The following is a 19304-nucleotide window of genomic DNA, read 5'->3' on the forward strand; positions in this document are numbered from 1 at the left end:
TAATCCTGATCTGATTTATTAATCCTACTCTGATTTATTAATCCTATTCTTATTTATTGATCCTACTCTGATTTATTAATCCTGCTCTGATTAATTATTCCTGATCTGATTTATTAATCATATTCGTATTTATTGATTCTACTCTGATTTATTAATCCTGATCTGATTTAATAATCTTGCTCTGATTGCACTAAGGAGGAAACGTCCCAGTGTGCAGGTTATGACGCCTACTTTACTCAATTACTGTCACTGCTATTGAATTTACTGAGGTTACTAACATCAGATGATAATGCACTGCTATTGAATTTACTGAGGTTACTAACATCAGATGAGAATGTGTGTGTGAGGTTACTAACATCAGATGAGATGAGAATGTGTGTGTGAGGTTACTAACATCAGATGAGAATGGTGTGTTTGTGATGCGCCGGTTCTCTGAATAGCAGACAGGGCTCTGAGAGACATCATGCCTCTAATTCAACATGTAGCTTGGACACTACTGCCACCGACAGATATGCACTGAAATGGGTGTATGTACTAGTGGGACGGTATCTTGGAGAACCTTAACTGAGCATAAAAATGATCCGACTGAGCATAGAAATGTGTGCATTTGTCTGTGCATCACCAATGAGATGCTCTATATTGTATGTTTGTGTGTGTTGTGACATGTGTGTCTTAGTGATGAATGTGTTTCAGTGGTGCATGCGCATTGTGTGTGTGTGTGTGTGTGTGTGTCTGTGTCATGTTTTGAGCCCAGGTGTTTTCTGCCACTGTGCTTCTCAGCAGCACAGATAGCTGGACTGACCGATTCCCGCCCCTCCTGGCCTCACCCCCACCCAATCCTGCCCAACCAGCAATGATCCCTCCCCTGACTTCTCCTCCTATAGCCGCTCAGGGACATCCCAGGCTCCTCCCATGGCCCCTCCCTGACTTCTCCCCTGATCCACACAGGCCCCTCCCCAGACTCCTCCCCTGATCCCAACTCATGCAGTCTGCCCCTCCCCAGAGTGTCCCATCCAAAAGGCCAGAGGCAGAGTACAGCATGTTAGCACTTTATTGGCACTTTACTGTAGCACTTTACTGCTGACTTTACAAAGCAACACAGACTGCCAGATGGTGGAAGAGTGCACTGGGTGGAGCATCAGGCGGTGGAGGCACACTCTCCTCCTAGCCGTACTGGATCAGAATCTGAGAGAGAAGCAGAGAGATAATGTGGACACAAATTAACTGATAGTAGGTATTAGATCACTCACATGTGATAGCCTCAATTGAACTGAACTAAAAGGAATCTCCCAGAGCATTAGCCAGTCAGGCAGCATTGTCTGGGGGTTAGTCATTTAAAAAGTTGAAGTCATTTAGGAAGTTTAGTAAAGCTGAGAGTACTTCTCTACTCATACCTCCTACATACTACACATAAATACATACACACACAATATATTTCTCCTAAGAGCCATACTGACTTCCGTATATCACGTTCCACACATTTGACGGTTAAATGGAGAAAGTGGTCTTCAAGCAAGTTTGTGACTTTCTTCATCAGAATAATCTACTAGACCCTATGCAGTCTGGATTCAAGAGTGGTCATTCTACTGAAACTGCTCTTCTGTCTGTGACTGAAGCATTGAGAGTAGCTAAGTCCTCTGCTCAGTCATCAGTATTAATTCTACTAGATTTATCTGCAGCCTTTGATACTGTTAACCATGACATTCTCCTATCTATACTATCTGAACTGGGAATTTCTGGAAAAGCTCTTGACTGGTTTGAATCTTACCTTAAAGGGCGTTCTTTCAACGTGTCTTGGCAGGGACAGGTATCTAAGTCTCATGACCTCACCACAGGTGTGCCTCAGGGATCAGTATTAGGACCCTTGCTTTTCTCTATTTATACCACTTCCTTAGGTGATACCATTCGCTCCCATGGATTTGACTATCAGACGACACTCAACTTTACCTGTCTTTCCCACCTGATGACTCTAGTGTTTCCCACCGGATTTCTGCATGCCTTAAGGATATTTCAGCCTGGATGAAAGATCGGCACCTTCAGCTTAATCTCTCAAAAACAGAGTTTTTGGTGTTTCCAGCTAAAACAGCTATTCCCCAACAGATTAACATCCAGCTTGACTCAACTTCACTGACCCCAACTAGATCGGCACGAAACTTGGGCGTTGTAATGGATGACCGACTTAACTTCTCTGAGCATATAGCTTCTATTGCAAAATCATGTCGGTTTATGCTTTACAACATTAGGAAGATCAGACCTTATCTGACACAAGATTCCACACAACTTCTTGTTCAGACCATGGTCATCTCTAAACTGGACTATTGTAATTCACTATTAGCTGGCTTACCCGCTTGTGTAACAAGATCATTACAGCTGATTCAGAATGCTGGAGCACGCCTGGTCTTCAATCAGCCAAAGAGGACACATGTAACTCCTCTCCTAGTTACTCTCCATTGGCTCCCTATAGTAGCCAGAATTAAATTTAAATCTCTCACTTTGGCCTATAGGACACTAACTAGATCTGCTCCTAGTTATTTAAATTCAATAATCAAGCCTTACATCCCCAACCGCCCACTGCGGTCTTCTGGTGAGCGTATGTTGTGTCGACCAGTGATGAAAACTGGGTCTAATTCCAGACTCTTTTTTTCAGAGGTTCCATGTTGGTGGAATGAACTGCCCAGTGCTCTCCGTTACTGTGGTAGTTTTGGGTCGTTTAAGAGGGGTCTAAAGACATTCCTATTCAACATATACTTAGTTGTTAAAGCGCTTATGTCTTATGGTTTATATAATGTTGTTTTATTTTAATTGGGCTGTTAATTAATTTGACATTATTGTTTATTATTGATATTCTCCTTAATGTAGTCTTAGCAGGTCATTGTTTTTATATTATTGATTGAATTGACATTATTGTTTTATTATTGCCTTTCCCCTTTTTTACATTGCTTTTTTTATTAGGCTATTGATTGAATTGATATTATTGTGTACTACAACTATTCTCCTTACTATATTTGACCTACATTTTAATCTGTTCCCTGTTCAATTTTAAATATTATTATGTTGTTTTGTATTTATGTGTCGCTTTGGACAAAGGCGTCTGCTAAATCCATAACCATAACCATAACCATAAATGATGCCACAGGATTACAGTAGGCCTTTACAGTACTTAGCCTATTGCAAATCCATTCAAAGGCCTGACAGTTTTTACAAGCTTTATGTCATAGATTACAACAAAAATATTTACCTTCATATACAGTAGTAATATACTTAATATGCAGCTTAATAATACCAACTCCCCTGCATCTTGTCATTTGTTCTATTTAGTCTGTGTCAAAGCTATTTTTATCATTACAGAAATGGTTAAAAAATGCTGAAGAAACACATTTCATTGCATTGTGTTGTCTCTCGTGCACAAAGACAAATGTGTGGCATAAGAATGTTTCCGAACTCTTAGATGTCTTCTTTGCGCGGAAGTCACAATCTCTAATTTGCCATATCCATTTCAATTTCACTGATTGCTTTGCGATCCAAAACACATGTTACACTATAGATCCTAGAAATATGTGATGACCCTGGTGTGTGTGTGTGTGTGTGTGTGTGTTGTGTGTGCATAATTACACTGTTGATCCAGGACATGTATGCGCTGCCCCTGGTGTGTGAGTGTGTGTGTGTGTGTGTCCGTGTCCGTGTGTCCATACTTACACTGTTGATCCAGGACACGTATGCGCTGACCCTAGTGAACACGGAGGGTCTCTGCACCTGGTTACAGGAAGGAGCGCCGAAGCTCACGATTCCGTGCACCTCCCAGATTCCGTTGGAGTTCTGGCAGTTCAGGGGGCCGCCGGAGTCTCCCTGGAGACACAGCAGCCAATCAGAGGGACTCGCATCATTACTCGGAGTGAGACTGTTCATGACAATCGTTATTTTGTATACATTTTATTTTTTTAATCTTTTATATACAGTATATGTTGACAGAGAGAGCCCATAGCAATTAAAGAAGATGTGTATGCTTGTATCATGTAGGTTGTGTAAGTCTCAGCCCATATCAAATCTCCTGCTGATTTTATGAGTGCTCTTTAAGGGTCTCCTATATCAAATTTCCTGCTGTTTTTATGAGTGTTCTTAAAGGGTCTCCCAGAGTGGCCATTGTGTTATGCTGTGGTGTTCTATGGTGTTGTGTGGCGTTCTGTTACGTTCTACCATCTCACCATGCAGGAACCAACTTTCCCATCTCCGCCTGCGCACACCATCTTGTCGGTCATCAGGAAGCTCCACCAGTCGGGATGCTTGCATGCGTTGTACTCCACCACAGGAAGCAGCGCCTGCTGCAGTGAGTCCGAGCCGTCGCCATTGGCTGAGAGGAGCGCAGGTACGGGGAGGGAGAGGGGACACACAGTTTAGCTCAGAGTCTGGACTTCACCATACAGGGTGGCAGGTTCTGGTCCACTCATACAGCTCTTATTTTGCGTATAATTCTTTATAGTAGCCAACATGGACAGAGACCAGGAACCATGATGACACAAATTCCAGCACAAATGATTCAAATGTGTATGAATCCGGTATAAAGGAATGTCTGGTGCAATATCCTAGCTGTTAGCCATCAATGAATTACCATAACAGGAAATGTGCTGTGTTCACTAAGGGGACTCGGTAGATATGCATAAGGGTCGACCAGTGTTGTGCGTGAACTAGTTCAAAAGAACGCGTTCATTGAACACGTTCATTTTTTCGTGAACGTTGAACTGAACGCAACACATTTTTTAATAAAGAACTTGAACGTGAATTAGTTCACATTATGTGTCATGAACGGCAGACATCACTGTAAATGAACGTTGGAATTTGTTTTCCATTGAAAACTGAGTGACATCTGTTTTCTCTTTTGAAACGCAACGAGAGAAAGTTCCTCCCTACTGTATTCTCGCTGGTGCCACTTAAATCATGTATCACCAGACAGAAATGGTTTTGACATTGTGTGCGCAATGCATTGCGGGCAACGTAGTGTCCGGCTGAGAATAGTTGAATAGCATACTGGCTTCCGCACAACGTTACCCGTGATGAATTGCAGCAGAGCGGGGTAGGCATAGCAGGCAATGACGAGAGCGCGGAGGGCTGGAGGAGCGAGAGAGAGAAACAGACCAATGACGAGAGTGAGAGAAAGCGCTGCAATTTAAAAAAAAAATGGCTAGTGGAAGTGATGGCACGGAGACTGGTCTGTCTGCTGCAAGTCAGTGGCGGAGCTAGGGGGTGGCTTAGGGGGCTTAAGCCCCGAATCTTTTTTCAAAAGCCCCGAATCTTTTTTTAGTGTTTTAAATTCCAGGAAACTCTTATTTCCAATATAACTTCCCCTCGGTTTCTCTATAAATGTCACAAAATGCTCTATTACTGAGGAAATATATCCCTTATTTTCAAAGCCCAATATTGAAAAATAATTTGACTTGCTACACGATCTATGCCAGGTCTCTGGGCTATCCGCTATGGTGATTTCAATGGTTAGATTAGATCCAGTGAAAATGATGCCTTGACAACGCTACGTCATGGTCATTCGGTGTTCCAAAAAGCCTCTGTCAGAAGTCTGTCACTTTTACAGTCTGTGATAAAACACTTTGTGTACATGTTGTTGAAACGTTGGATATTAGAACGTTTTTCAAAAGACCACCCAGCTCCGTTCAAGCAACAGCATCGCCCAGTGAACTGACGGATGGTGTTGTTTCAGGTTGGTGATTTCACATTAAGAGCTTTCAGTCAGTTAGGCAGGCTAACGTTAGGCTACTTGGCTAGCTACCTAAATGCTTAACGTTAACGTTAAATGTCCTCGTTCGTCGGCGGAAAAGGCAAATTCAGTACTCTCATAGGCTAGCTAAGCCTACTGCAGAATAAGAAATTCCAGCTCCCAAAACAAAGTGATCCTCGTCTTGTAATAAATTAAGCTACACTGTTTTGAAATGTCAGAAAAACTCATTAACAGTTATCTGCCCATGTCAATTTTTCAGTGTCATATGTTGCACAAAAGAATGTTAACTGTTAGCCTACCTTAAAACCTTGTTAATATCCTATCCACCACCACAGATCTTATAATCCAAGAGTCCACATAAATATAAGTCATGTTATGTTGTTTTGGCTGCCTAACTAATTATTAACTAAAAAAAAAAACATTACAATGATATATTGAGAGGAAAGGGCCCTTTCCATAAGTGTGTTAATCAAGCACCATGCAGTCTGCATTCATAATCTAGGTGCTTGATTTTATGCACCTGTGTAAAGGGACCTGATGAAACCTATGAATAATCTTGCTAAATTACAAAATTAATATAATTTAGAAACGCCTATGTCAAGATGATAAGGCATTCCTTCTAAAATACCATTGTATCATGATGACTGGCCATACTGTAATTATATCATAATATTATGTATATTATAGTATATTCTATAAGATATTCTATATATTTGTCACACAGATGAGATCAGGGAAGAGGAAGAAGGAGAATAGCAATAATAAACAATAATGTCATATCAAACAATAGCCTAATGAAAATAAACAAATACTATAATATACAAACCATAAGAAACGCTTAATTAACTAAGTACATGCTAAACAGATATGAACAGATATTGCCTCTTGAAAGACCCAAAACTATAATTTTACACAGTGTGCCAGTCAGATACCTTGAATCTGTTGAATGTTAGTTTCACATTTTTTAAGTCTCAATGTGTCCATTAGTTTACACAAAATTCACTAGAAGTCATTATTTAAGGGGTTATTTTAAAAAAAAAATAAATGGGCTAAGCCCCGAATGTTTACAATGTCTGGCTCCGCCCATGCTGCAAGTTTCATCACCTGGTAAGAAACCCACAATTGCAGTCAAGTCAAGTCAAGTCAGTTTTATTTGTATAGCGCATTTAACGTGCACAGAGTGCAACCCAAAGCGCTCCACATATAAATTGTCAATGACACATAGGGTGTGTTCGAAACGGGAGACAGCTGCCTACTGCCTCCCTCCCTACATAGAGAGCTGTCTCACTAGACATGACTTTGGATTAAATGCATCTTTTAAAAATGAGCGTAGCACTCTAGAATCTTTGGTTAACACTACGGTATGACGTTAGCAAAGGCCTGACGTTAAACTAAATTAGCTTACGTAAGCTAGCAGGCTAACGGTATAAATTAGTTTTACGGCCGGCAGATATATCAGACCAGACGCTATTAATGGTTACAACAATGGCATAATCAGATAGTAAGTTGTTTATTTTTCATCTCTTATCTACAAATCTAAGCAAAATAAGGTCACACAAATGACATTTTAAACAGATTCAGCAGCCATTACCGATGTCATCCGCCATGTTTGTTTATCTTTCACAGCTGTTTCAGACGTTGCCGCAAGGGATTATGGGTAGGAGGGAGCATGAAGTGTGCATCGATGCTGCCTTCAAAAATGACCGTTATTTGGGAATTCTAAGATATCTTAAAAGGCAGCAGAATTAGTTTTTTCGGTTTCGAACCGCACTTGCTGCCTTGCTCCCCAGTTAGATATCTTAAAAGGCAGCAACTTTACCCGTTTCGAACACACCCATAGACTAACAAAGACAATAGCGGACGGAGCGGCATAGTCGCCAGCGTACCCGTGACACCAAGACAGAACTACATTTAAGAAATAACAAACACAAAAGATGCCAGCGTTCCCGTGACACTAAGACATACAAGACAGACAACACAGCAAATTGAAAATAAATAAATAAATAAAATAATAAAAATCATGTTAAAAATTAGTCCAATTTCTAACCGGCTGAAAAAGTCCAAGGGCAATGATGACCCGCGTGAAACTGCCAATGCAAGACCAACAAAGTTCACTGACCAACTCAGAGAATTTACTGGCAGTCTGGAGAGCAGAGCACCGGAAAAACAACAGTCTGAAGTCATGATGGGCGATCTTCCTGCTGATCAGCAGCTCGGTGGCTTTAGCAAGGACCGTTTGTTGCTTCATGGCTCCCGACGTCGCCATCAGAGCTCCCCACCTCAGCACTCAATCCAGACTGCAGGCACCTAGCGTCAGAGGCTACCGTTACGTTAACGTTAAGGCAGCTCGCAGGTCAGCCGCAGCTCGGTGGTCGTGGCAGCTGCAGATCTCTCGCAGAGTAGGCCCATTGCCCTGAGCAATCTTTCCGTCCAGACGAGTCCAGACAGAGGATATGTGCAGCGTCAGATGGAAGAGGGACGGCTAGTCAAGGCAAGCTCATCAGCCCAGTCGAATAGAAACTAACGTTACCGTTAGTTATCAGCCAGAAAAAAAGACCAAGAATAACACAAAACGATCGAAAATAACGTAAATAAAAGGTGAAAACATTAAACTTGACAAATAAATACAAAAATAAATAACAAAACATTACATAAAATTACGAACATTACATAAAAACAAACAAAAACATGACGCGCAGTGTCATGAGCAAATGTCTACAATGAGCAGCTTCAAAGAACGTATAGTGATTTCTAGCTCATAGTGTGAAAAAAAGTATTTATTTGAATATCTCACGAAAAAAGTCAAATGAAAAGAATTAAAATTGTGAACTTTGAACCTGAACTGTTCACTTTGAGCATGTATGAACTGAACTTGAACTAGTTCAGAAAAGCTGTGAACTGGCACAACACTGGTTGCCAATATTATTATTTGTGGTTTAACGCTTAGGTTAGAAGATTATAGGTTCAACAAGCTAAATCTCTGGGTAGTGTGGTCATACAGTTTCTTATGAGTGTAGCTACACCAGGCACGTAACTGAAGCATTCCGTTCGCGTTGCTTCTTCTGCAACAATTAGCTTCTAATAGGTCTAATCAATGGAAGTAGCTACACCTGTGTTGCCATGGCGCCGCCGCGTTTGGACGCCTATCTGCGGGCTCCTACCACACTGTGCTATTATTTAATATTTTCAATTAATTTATTTATTATATTTACACCAACTGCACTGGGTCGTGTAACATATAGTCGCCAGGCACTGATTGACATTGGTTTTCTGGAAAACAATGGACTTTTTGACAACTTTTTCACGGAATCAATCTGCCCGAGCGAAATTCTCAGTAATGCCGATGAGCGCACCAACTTCAAAAGATGCAAGCGGAGAAAACATTGCGGAAAGCGGGCCGGAGTCCGAAATAGGCTCAGAAGTCGGGCTCACCGCCCGTCGTTGCCAAGTGTCCTATTAGCCAATCTTCAATCTCTGGATAATAAGCTGGATGACATAAGGGCACGATTGAAATACCAAAGAGACATACGTGACTGTAACATCTTCTGCCTAACTGAGACGTGTCTAACACCGTCAGTGCAGGACCATGCAATTCAGCCTGCTGAATCTCTCTCTGTACATCGCATGGACAGAACGACGGATTCTGGCAAAACTAGAGGAGTGGGGGTTATGCATTTTTGTGAACAACACAGCTGGTGTGATAGCCGGAATGTCAAGGTACTAGCAAAACACTGCTCACCTGATTTGGAGCCAATCACTGTGAAATGCAGGCCATTTTATCTTCCCCGGGAGTTCACATCAGTCATCGTCACCACCATCTATATTCCACCTCAAGTGGACACTGATACAGCACTGAAGGAGTTGTCCGGGACTCTCAGAAAGCAACAGAATGACAACCTGGATGCAGCTGTGATTGTGGCTGGTGACTTCAATAAGGCCCGTCTCAAGAAGGTCATGCCGGAATTTTATCAGCACGTCAAATGTAACACCAGAGGGGAGAGGACACTGGATCACTGCTACACCTTGTTCAAAGATGGATACAAAGCCAAGTCTCTTCCTCCTTTCGGCAAATCAGATCATTCTGCAATATTCCTAATGCCCAGGTACCAGCAAAAACTGAAACGCGAGCCTCCAGCCATGCTCGAGGTGACGCTCTGGTCAGAGGAGTCTGAGAACATGCTCGAAGATGCGCTGAGCATTGTGGACTGGGATGTGTTCAGATCTGAAGAGAACATCGATGAGTTTACAGAAGCAGTAGTAGGGTTCATAGGGAAGCTTGTGGATGACACTGTTCCCAAAGCCATCATGAAGACATACCCTAACCAAAAGCCATGGGTAAACCACTCCATCTGCGAAGCTCTGAATGAACGAACTGCTGCTTATAACTCAGGACTTCTATCTGGAAACATGGAAGAAAATAAAGCTGCCGCATATAATCTATGGAGAATGGTGAAAGAAGCCAAGAGACGGTATGGGGAAAAGATCCGGTCCCAGTTTGAACAGTCAGATTCCAGGTGTATGTGGCAAGGGCTACGGACGATGTCGGACTACAAATCACCAACTTCCACCATTGTAAACGCTGACCCCTCGCTGGCAGATGAGCTCAACACATTCTACGCGCGATTTGACCAAAACGCGGAGGACATCACTCAGGCGCATGTTGAATGCGCGTCAGTCCTGCCAGGCCCAGCGGTGACTGCGTTCATGACGCTCTCAGAGCATGACGTGTGGAGAGCATTTAGGAGCGTGAACACCAGAAAAGCGGCAGGTCCAGATGGCATTCCTGGACGAGTATTCAAAACCTGCGCAGATCAACTTGTTCCTGTATTCACCGAAATATTCAACCTCTCTTTGGCTCAGTCAACTGTACCAACATGTTTTAAAAGATCAACAATTGTTCCTGTGCTAAAGAATTCACATCCTGCTGGCCTGAAAGACTACCGTCCAGTTGCTCTGACGTCTATAGCCATGAAGTGCTTTGAGAGGTTGGTCAAAAATTAAATCTGCTCATCATTGCCCTTAAATCTAGATCCCTTGCAGTTTGCATATCGGACTAATAGATCTACTGATGATGCCATCAATTGTATACTGCATACTGCATCAGCCCACCTTGATAACAGGGCAGGGAATTATGTGAGAATGCTGTTTATAGATTTTAGCTCAGCATTTAATACAATCAAACCTGTATTACTACTCACTAAGTTGGAAGATCTTGGACTGAATTCATCTCTGTGTAAATGGATTTTTAACTTCCTGACTGGTAGACCCCAGGCCGTGCGGGTGGGTAGTCACATCTCTTCATCCCTTACTCTCAATACAGGAGCGCCACAGGGATGTGTTTTAAGTCCATGGTTGTATTCCCTCTACACATATGAGCAGTACATGATTCCAACATCATTGTCAAGTTTGCTGATGACACAGCAGTAGTTGGCCTTATTTCAAAGAACAATGAGCAGGCTTACTTGAATGAAGTAGACAGGTTATCCAACTGGTGCCAGGAAAACAACCTCCTCCTGAATGTTACGAAGACCAAGGAGATGTTTATAGATTTCAGGCGTGATCAGCATAAGATGTATCAACCACTTATGATCAATGACTCTCAAGTGGAAAGGGTAGAGAGTTTTAAATATCTTGGAGTCCATATTACTGAAGACCTGACTTGGACCAAGCATATTAATTCATTGGTGAAAAAGGGTCATCAGCGTCTTTTCCACCTCAGACGCCTCAAGTACTTCAAGCTACCTCAACAACTACTGAATAACTTTTACAGAACCACCACTGAAAGTGTTATCACTGGGAGTATAACAGCTTGGTATGGAAATAGCACTGAGCTAGACCGTAAAGCCAAAGATAATGAATGCGTAGCAAGATGGGTCGTCCTAGTTCATGTCTATGAGGGCAAAGTGGAGTTCAGTCAGAGACGGGCTCTGGTTCAGTCCCCGCCTGCACAGGGGCGTGTCACTGACATATGACTTACGTTTGAACGCCTCGGTTCCACGCCAGACAAGCCAGAGTACAAAATAAACTTGGTGTACACCTTCATTAATGTTGATTTTCTCCTGACTGGAGGGTCATACTGTCACGACATTCTACTGAAATAGGGAGGAGGGTTTGGAGATCATGATACCATGTCCGAAATGTGCATCCATTGCTCAGAAAAATAAGGCTTTGACAAATTCTGGGAAATTCTTGGATTCTGCCATAGACCTCAATGTTAAAAAGGGAGCCCGATCACTGCATAAATGTGCGGGGGCGTGTACTGCTACCCTATTTGCATAAATTTCCAGGGACAGGAAATAGCCTCTCATGAAGTATCTTCGTAATCAACCATCTTTGGTAAAGCTCTGAAGAGAGTAGTAAAATCAGCTGAACGTACAGTACCACCAGAAGGGCCCTACCCAACCTACTATGGCAAGCCGATTGAGCATTTATTCTGATATCTTGATATCAGGCATAATTGTCATGTACATGCAAGCCATTTCTGGCCACTAGTTAACTAGTGAGCCATTTCTGTGTGAACTAGTTAACTAGGGACAGCCAAAATGCCCACTAGTTAACTAGTAAGGCCCAAATTCTCTCTAGTTAACTAGTTCATATGTTTCATATCTTACTAGTTAACTAATAATGCTCTGCATGTTCACTAGTTAACTAGTGGACATTGCAATGTGCACTAGTTAACTAGTTTAAAGACTTCTATATATTACTAGTATGGCAAGCCGATTGAGCATTTATTCAGATATCTTGATATCAGTCATAATTGTCATGTACAAGCAAGCCATTTCTGTCCACTAGTTAACTAGTGAGCCATTTCTGTGTGAACTAGTTAACTAGTGACAGCCAAAATGCTCACTAGTTAACTAGTAAGGCCCAAATTCTCTCTAGTTAACTAGTTCATATGTTTCATATCTTACTAGTTAACTAGTAATGCTCAGCATGTTCACTAGTTAACTAGTGGACACTGAAATGTGCACTAGTTAACTAGTTTAAAGACTTCTATATTTTACTAGTCAACTAGTAAGGTACAAAAATGTTTACTAGCTGACTACTAAATGTCAAATTCCCACATGTTAACTTCGATGTAATTTGGCCAGCCGCTTGGGCATTTATTCTGATATCTTGATATCAGGCCAACATGCAAGCCATTTTTGTCAACTAGTTAACTAGTGAGCCATGTTTGTGCACACTAGTTAACTAGTGACAGCATAAATGCCCACTAGTTAACTAGTGAACACATATTAGCTTCACTAGTTAACTAGTGAGAGCCAGAAATGTCCACTAGTTAACTAGTAAAGGCCAAAATGCATACCAGTCAGCTAGTTGAAGGCTTTTGGGTCTCACTAGTTAACTAGTGACAGCCACAAATGTGCACATGTTTACTAGTGAAGGCAAAACTTTTCACTAGTTAACTAGTTGGAGTAGGTCAATGTCACTAGTTAACTAGTGAACCATAAATGGCTTACTAGCTAGCTAGGTGATGGCAGCAGGCTCACTAGTTAACTAGTTGATGCATCCTTTGTCCAAACTAGTTAACTAGTGAAGTCATAAATGTATACTAGTAAACTAGTTGAAGCCTAAATTCACACTAGTCAGCTAGTGGCGCAGAATTAAAATTAGGAGGCGGAGAACTCTGTAAATTGAGGCTTTCTATTGGCTCCCTATGTCCAAATAGAAGATGACAACCAATCACAGCGCAGAATTTCACAAAATCCCACCCACAACATTTGCATGTGGCACACAAGTTAACATGCTGGCCAAAGGAACTTTAACTAGTAAACTAGTGGCATCAGTGTGACACTTACATGTAAACTAGTGAAGGCAGAACTGCTTACTAGTTAACTAGTGAAGACACAAATGCCCACTAGTTAACTAGTGAGGTCTAAAAAGTGTCAGTAGTTTACTAGTGTGCACAAAAACACCCACTAGTGAACTAGTGATGGCAATTTCCATTCGACTAGTTAACTAGTGAGGTGCAAAAAGTGTCACTAGTTTACTAGTGTGCCCCAAAATGCCCACTAGTTAACTAGTGAAGGCCATTTCAGCCCCACTAGTTAACTAGTGAGATGCCAAAATGGTCACTTGTTAACATGTAAAGGCCAAAATACCCACTAGTTTACTAGTGAGGGTGTTGTGGGCCTTACTAGTTAACTAGTGGCATGTATATTTTGTTCACTAGTTAACTAGTTACACCTAAAAAGAGAAACAAGCTGACCGTTTTTGTCCACTAGTTAACTAGTGGAACAATTGAAGTCTCACTAGTATGCATGTGTGGCAGTGAAGCAGCTCACTAGTTAACTAGTGCCTGAAACGGCTATTATGCAAATTCTAATGAGAGGGTGGGTAGAAGACTCCTATTGGATATTATGTAAGAATTCCACCCAGTCTAAATGTAAATTTACTGTTCATAGCCTCGCGATCAGGTCCTGATGGGTGCCCCTAGTGGCTAAAGTGACACACTGCTCTGCAACGGTACTTCAGTATAGATAGTAAAGCAGAGCCTGCAGTATGCAGTATCTCATATTCTGTGAAAATGTTTTTTAATAATAACAGGGAAACCCCATGCTTTAACAAGTGATTCAAGGGATCGATTTTAATATTAGGCCTATTCTTTGTTTATTGTTGCTAGGCAACCACAGACATAAATGTATCCATTCAGTCACGCTTTTCTGATTAATAACTGAAAAACAAAAGATTGTACACATTAACTGCACATAGTTTCAAAAGTAACTAAAAGCTCAAAGATCAAGAAAAAAACTCCATGCACTTGTAAGGATTTGAACCCTGGTCTCCCACATGAAGTCCTGCTGCTTAACCACTTGAGCTAGTCTTGCCACATCAGCAATGCTATCATCAATGTTCATGTTACTGAACCGTTTTGTTGCTAGGCAACCATATACAAATGCCTCCAGTTTTATCGCGATTTTCAGACTAATAACTGAAAAACTAAAGATTGTAGACATTAACTGAATGAAGATTACAGCAATACACCACAACTTTGTCACTAGACGTGTTATCAAAACATATTTTTATGCTCAAACGATCTTAGTTTATAAAAGTTTTCTCTTAGAACAGCCTGGACGAAGTCAGCCATGTTTTCTAGGTTTCTGAGTCCTAAATGGACCAATCAAAATCCTTGTTCCGCCTTCTTCATTTGCATGCAAGTGCGACATTGCACACTAGTTAACTAGTGGGACAATGTTACGTCCCACTAGTTAACTAGTTGCACAAAATGCAAGCCGTTTGTGTATTTATTCAAATTCCACTAGTTTACTAGTGTAAATGGCATTTTTCTCCTGCTAGTTCATTATGGACAGTGTTTTGTCCTCACTAGTTAACATGTAAGGCTCAAAATGCCCTCTATAAGATAGTGAAAGGCATTAATAATGCAGATATGCTCACTAGTTAACTAGTAAGCATGTCCTGTTCCATTACTAGTAAACTAGTAAGGCCAAACATGTCAACTAGTTAACTAGTGAAGGCCAATGTCTCACTAGTTAACTAGTAAGAGTACCTTTTGCATTACTAGTAAACTAGATAGCTCCAAAAACAGCCACTAGTGTGTGTCTTGTGCGCACTAGTTAACTAGTGAGCTGCTTTACTGCCACACATGCAAACTAGTGAGACTTAAATTGTTCCACTAGTTAACTAGTGGACAAAAACGGTCAGCTTGTTTGTGTTTTTAGGTGTAGCTAGTTAACTAGTGAACAAAATATGCATGCCACTAGTTAACTAGTAAGGCCCACAACACCCTCACTAGTAAACTAGTTGGCATTTTGGCCTTTACATGTTAACATGTGAGCGTTTTGGCATCTCACTAGTTAACTAGTGGGGCTGCAATGGCCTTCACTAGTTAACTAGTGGGCATTTTGGGGCACACTAGTAAACTAGTGACACTTTTTGCACCTCACTAGTTAACTAGTCGAATGGAAATTGCCATGACTAGTTCACTAGTGGGTGTTTTGGTGCACACTAGTAAACTAGTGACACTTTTTAGACCTCACTAGTTAACTAGTGGGCATTTGTGTCTTCACTAGTTAACTAGTGAGCAGTTCTGCCTTCACTAGTTTACATGTAAGTGTCACACTGAAGCCACTAGTTTACTAGCTAGAGTTCCTTTGGCCAGCATGTTAACTTGTGTGCCACATGCAAATGTTGTGGGTGGGATTTCGTGAAATTCAGCACTGTGATTGGTTGTCATGTTCTATTTGGACAAAGGGAGCCAATAGAAAGCCTCAATTTCCAGAATTCTCCGGCTCCTAATTTGAATTCTGCGCCACTAGTTGACTAGTGTGAATTTTGTCTTGAACTAGTTTACTAGTATACATTTATGACCTCACTAGTTAACTAGTTTGGACAAATGATGCATCAACTAGTTAACTAGTGAGCCTGCTGCCATCACCTAGCTAGCTAGTAAGCCATTTATGGTTCACTAGTTAACTAGTGACATTGACCTACTGCAACTAGTTAACTAGTGAGGTGTTTTGCCTTCACTAGTAAACATGTGCAAATTTTTGGCTGTCACTAGTTAACTAGTGAGACCCAAAAGCCTTCAACTAGCTGACTGGTATGCATTTTGGCCTTTACTAGTTAACTAGTAGACATTTCTGGCTCTCACTAGTTAACTAGTGAAGCTAAAATGTGTTCACTAGTTAACTAGTGAGCCTTTTGGCTCCCACTAGTTAACTAGTGTGCATATTTTGGCCCTCACTATTTAACTAGTTCACACAAACATGGCTCACTAGTTAACTAGTTGACAAAAATGGCTTACATGTACATGACAATTATGCCTGATATCAAGATATCAGAATAAATGCTCAATCGGCTTTCCATAACCTACAGGAAATGTACATAAGGAGATGTCAGTCGAGAACAAGGAAAATTATCAGGGATCCCAGTCACCCAAACAACTGCCTCTTCACTATCCTACGGTCTGGGAAACGTTACCGCTGCCTGAAGTCCAACACGGAGAGAATGCGGAAAAGTTTTTATCCCCAGGCTATCAGGATTTTAAATGAGGATTGTAGCAGGAACACCAACATAGCCTAAACACTTTTGCACTTTGGACTTTCTTTCTTTATTCTTCCTTTTCTATATATTCTTTGCACAGTCTTGGAGTCAGTGGAACAAGCATTTCACTGCATTTATAGGCTACCTGTATAATGTATGTGACAAATAAACATTTGATTTGATTTGATTTGACCTGGCGCGTGGCCTGTAGGCTATGTTAAAAAAAATAGACCATTCCTCTAATGGATTTTACCAGAGCCCTTCCTATTAGACATTCTCTGATTTTACACATCGCGAACAGAACACTTCAGTTATGTGCCTGGTGTAGCTTCCTGTAATATAGGCTAGCCTAAGCCTAGCTTGTGCCCTTTTCATGCATGCTAACGTGAAGAATATGAACATGCTATTTTGTAACAGTCGTTAGGTGGAAAAGTTTTTTTGTACTTACAGCCTGTGAGCTGGTGGTCGATCGTCGTGATGTACAGGTCCAGGTTTTCAGAACATCGATGCAAAACCACTTTCTAACTGTAGGCAGGCACAGTGAGTGTGGTCGAAATGATTGGAACACAGAACTAATGTTGCACTATACTTCGGTGGTGGTGTTCCAACGATAAATTCCAACCATTTCTTCCTCAACTCTTCTTTCTCAGGCAAGACATGCAACATTGATGTGTTATTGCCACAAATAACACAGGCACGAATTTGCTCCGCCATGTTAACAACTTGCTGTTAGCTCCTACTAGTTGCAGAGAGACAATCTCCTGGCCAAAATCTTCCTGTCTTCCTGTGGGCGGTCACAAGCCAAGGTGGGCGAGGCCATGAATAATTGTTTTCCCTGCGGCGTCACAGGGAAGGGCTTTTTCTGATTCGCTTGTTTTTCCGTGTATTTTCTTTCATTGGCTAATGCGGGCAATGGGGGTAGAAGATCATTTTCACGTGCAGCATGCATACTTGGAGTGAGCTATAGTATTTCGAAAGGAACAAGTATTAAACGGTTTCTCGGTGAATGAGACCTTTAATATGCCATATAAGAAGCTTTAATCACAATTAATCTAGATTAATTCATTTCAAAATATGAGATAAATTAGTTATTTTTTTTTAATTGTTTGACAGCCCTAATAAAAACGTAAAATATTTAACTGCAGCAATTTACTAATGTAGCCTATGTGACGATTCTTCTCGTCACCATTTATTGTAATCATTAACCATGACCTTGGCTTCCCTTATGAGTCGCCACTGGCAGACAGCCTAATAAATTGTTTGCAGGCAAATCTGTGGCCTAACATAGTGAAATGCCATCAGTCAAATTAGTACTCATCCTTACAGTGGACACCGCAATTTGGAAAAACAATATATATTTGCTGCTATAAGTGACTTGTAGCTATCCGTTTCGTACAGATTACTCAGGTATGCTCATGCGTATATTTCACAGGTATGCGCATGCATATATCGTAAAAGATTTCAAGACAGAACCATTGAACATATTTTAATCTGTATTTATAAAAAAAAATACTGTAGATTAGATCGATGTGTTAAAATTATGATCGATAGTCCAATAATGGCATTATTAAGTGAAGAGTACCTGATGACTTGTTCAGGACTTGAAAAAGATTGGGACTTGGACTTGGACTCGACTTGGCTTTGAGGTGACTTGGACTCGACTTGCCCTTCTCTGTCTTGGGACTTGACTTGGACTTGACTGCTAAGACTTGGGACTTACTTGTGACTTGCCAAACAGTGACTTGGTCCCACCTCTGAGCCACGTTACATCTCCGTTTCATATTTGCCTAGGCTAGGCCTATAGGCTACAATAAATGAATTGAACGAACTCAACTGACAACAGGTATATCTACTGATTCGGTCATTGAGACAGAATACAGACTACAGAATACAGTACAACAAACTTTCTGTCTTTCTGAAGTTTATTTTTGTATTCCGGGGTACAGTAGCCTAATTGCCTAATGTCTTGACAATAGTTTTTCTTACCGGCTTGCTGTTTAAACTGTCTGCGCCGCTCTGAACTTTCCTGCCAGGTTTATGACGTAAACCGCTCGACTCGGCTCTGGCATTGCCTAAACTCATCGTGTGGGAAATCAGATTATCTGTCAATATTGGGCTTTGCTCAGTAATAGTAGGCTACATATAGTAGGATACAATAGTAGGAAAACACATACAAAAAAAGATTCGGTGCTTTTGAAAAGAGATTCGGGGCTTGAGCCCCCGAAGCCACCCCCTCGCTCCGCCAATGTCAACCACCCAGCAGTAACTTCTGCATTCAGTGAGATTTGCACCGCCCTAATGTTATTTTTGACTCTTCCCGTCACCGTTGTAACCTCTGAGCGCTCATTCCATTGCCATGTTGCCATAGAGAATGAGAGAGCAAAGAAAATGGACATACACAGAGCATCGTGGACGAGTTCGCGGAGCGCAAGGCTCGTCGTATGCCCTTCAAATAGTGCTGCGTATTATTGTTGTTTTATTATTAGGGGTCATGTAGCCTAATGTTTTTGTTGTTGTTCTCTTGGTTACACTTCATGTACATTCGATGGACTTCAAAATTACATAGTTGCTCTCT

General features: G+C 41.3%; 1 protein-coding gene across 1 annotated transcript; it reads right to left on the reverse strand.

The window, feature by feature from the left end:
• Positions 1 to 1164: 1164 nt before the first annotated feature.
• LOC143114894 (chymotrypsin-like elastase family member 2A) lies at positions 1165 to 7991 on the reverse strand. The gene is made up of 4 exons (XM_076276733.1): positions 7862 to 7991; positions 4203 to 4348; positions 3697 to 3846; positions 1165 to 1185 (listed from the first exon to the last, which is right to left on the reverse strand). The coding sequence occupies exons 1-4, from the start codon at positions 7989 to 7991 to the stop codon at positions 1165 to 1167; spliced, it is 447 nt and encodes a 148-aa protein (XP_076132848.1).
• Between the last annotated feature and the right edge of the window lie 11313 nt (positions 7992 to 19304).

This window comes from Alosa pseudoharengus, unplaced genomic scaffold (assembly GCF_046254945.1).
Source record: "Alosa pseudoharengus isolate Yale_2024_CS ecotype anadromous, Long Island Sound unplaced genomic scaffold, YU_APseudo_1.1 YU_APseudo_1.1_scf_9, whole genome shotgun sequence".
NCBI classification, from domain to species: Eukaryota; Metazoa; Chordata; class Actinopteri; order Clupeiformes; family Clupeidae; genus Alosa; species Alosa pseudoharengus.

Excerpts from the sequence above, each read along its gene's own strand:
- LOC143114894 (XM_076276733.1), bottom strand. The coding sequence starts at position 7,991 with ATGGCGACGTCGGGAGCCATGAAGCAACAAACGGTCCTTGCTAAAGCC. Across the intron at positions 4,349-7,861 it reads CTCTGCTCTCCAGACTGCCA|CCAATGGCGACGGCTCGGAC; the intron begins GTAAATTCTCTG and ends CGCTCCTCTCAG. Across the intron at positions 3,847-4,202 it reads GGAAAGTTGGTTCCTGCATG|GGAGACTCCGGCGGCCCCCT; the intron begins GTGAGATGGTAG and ends CTGTGTCTCCAG.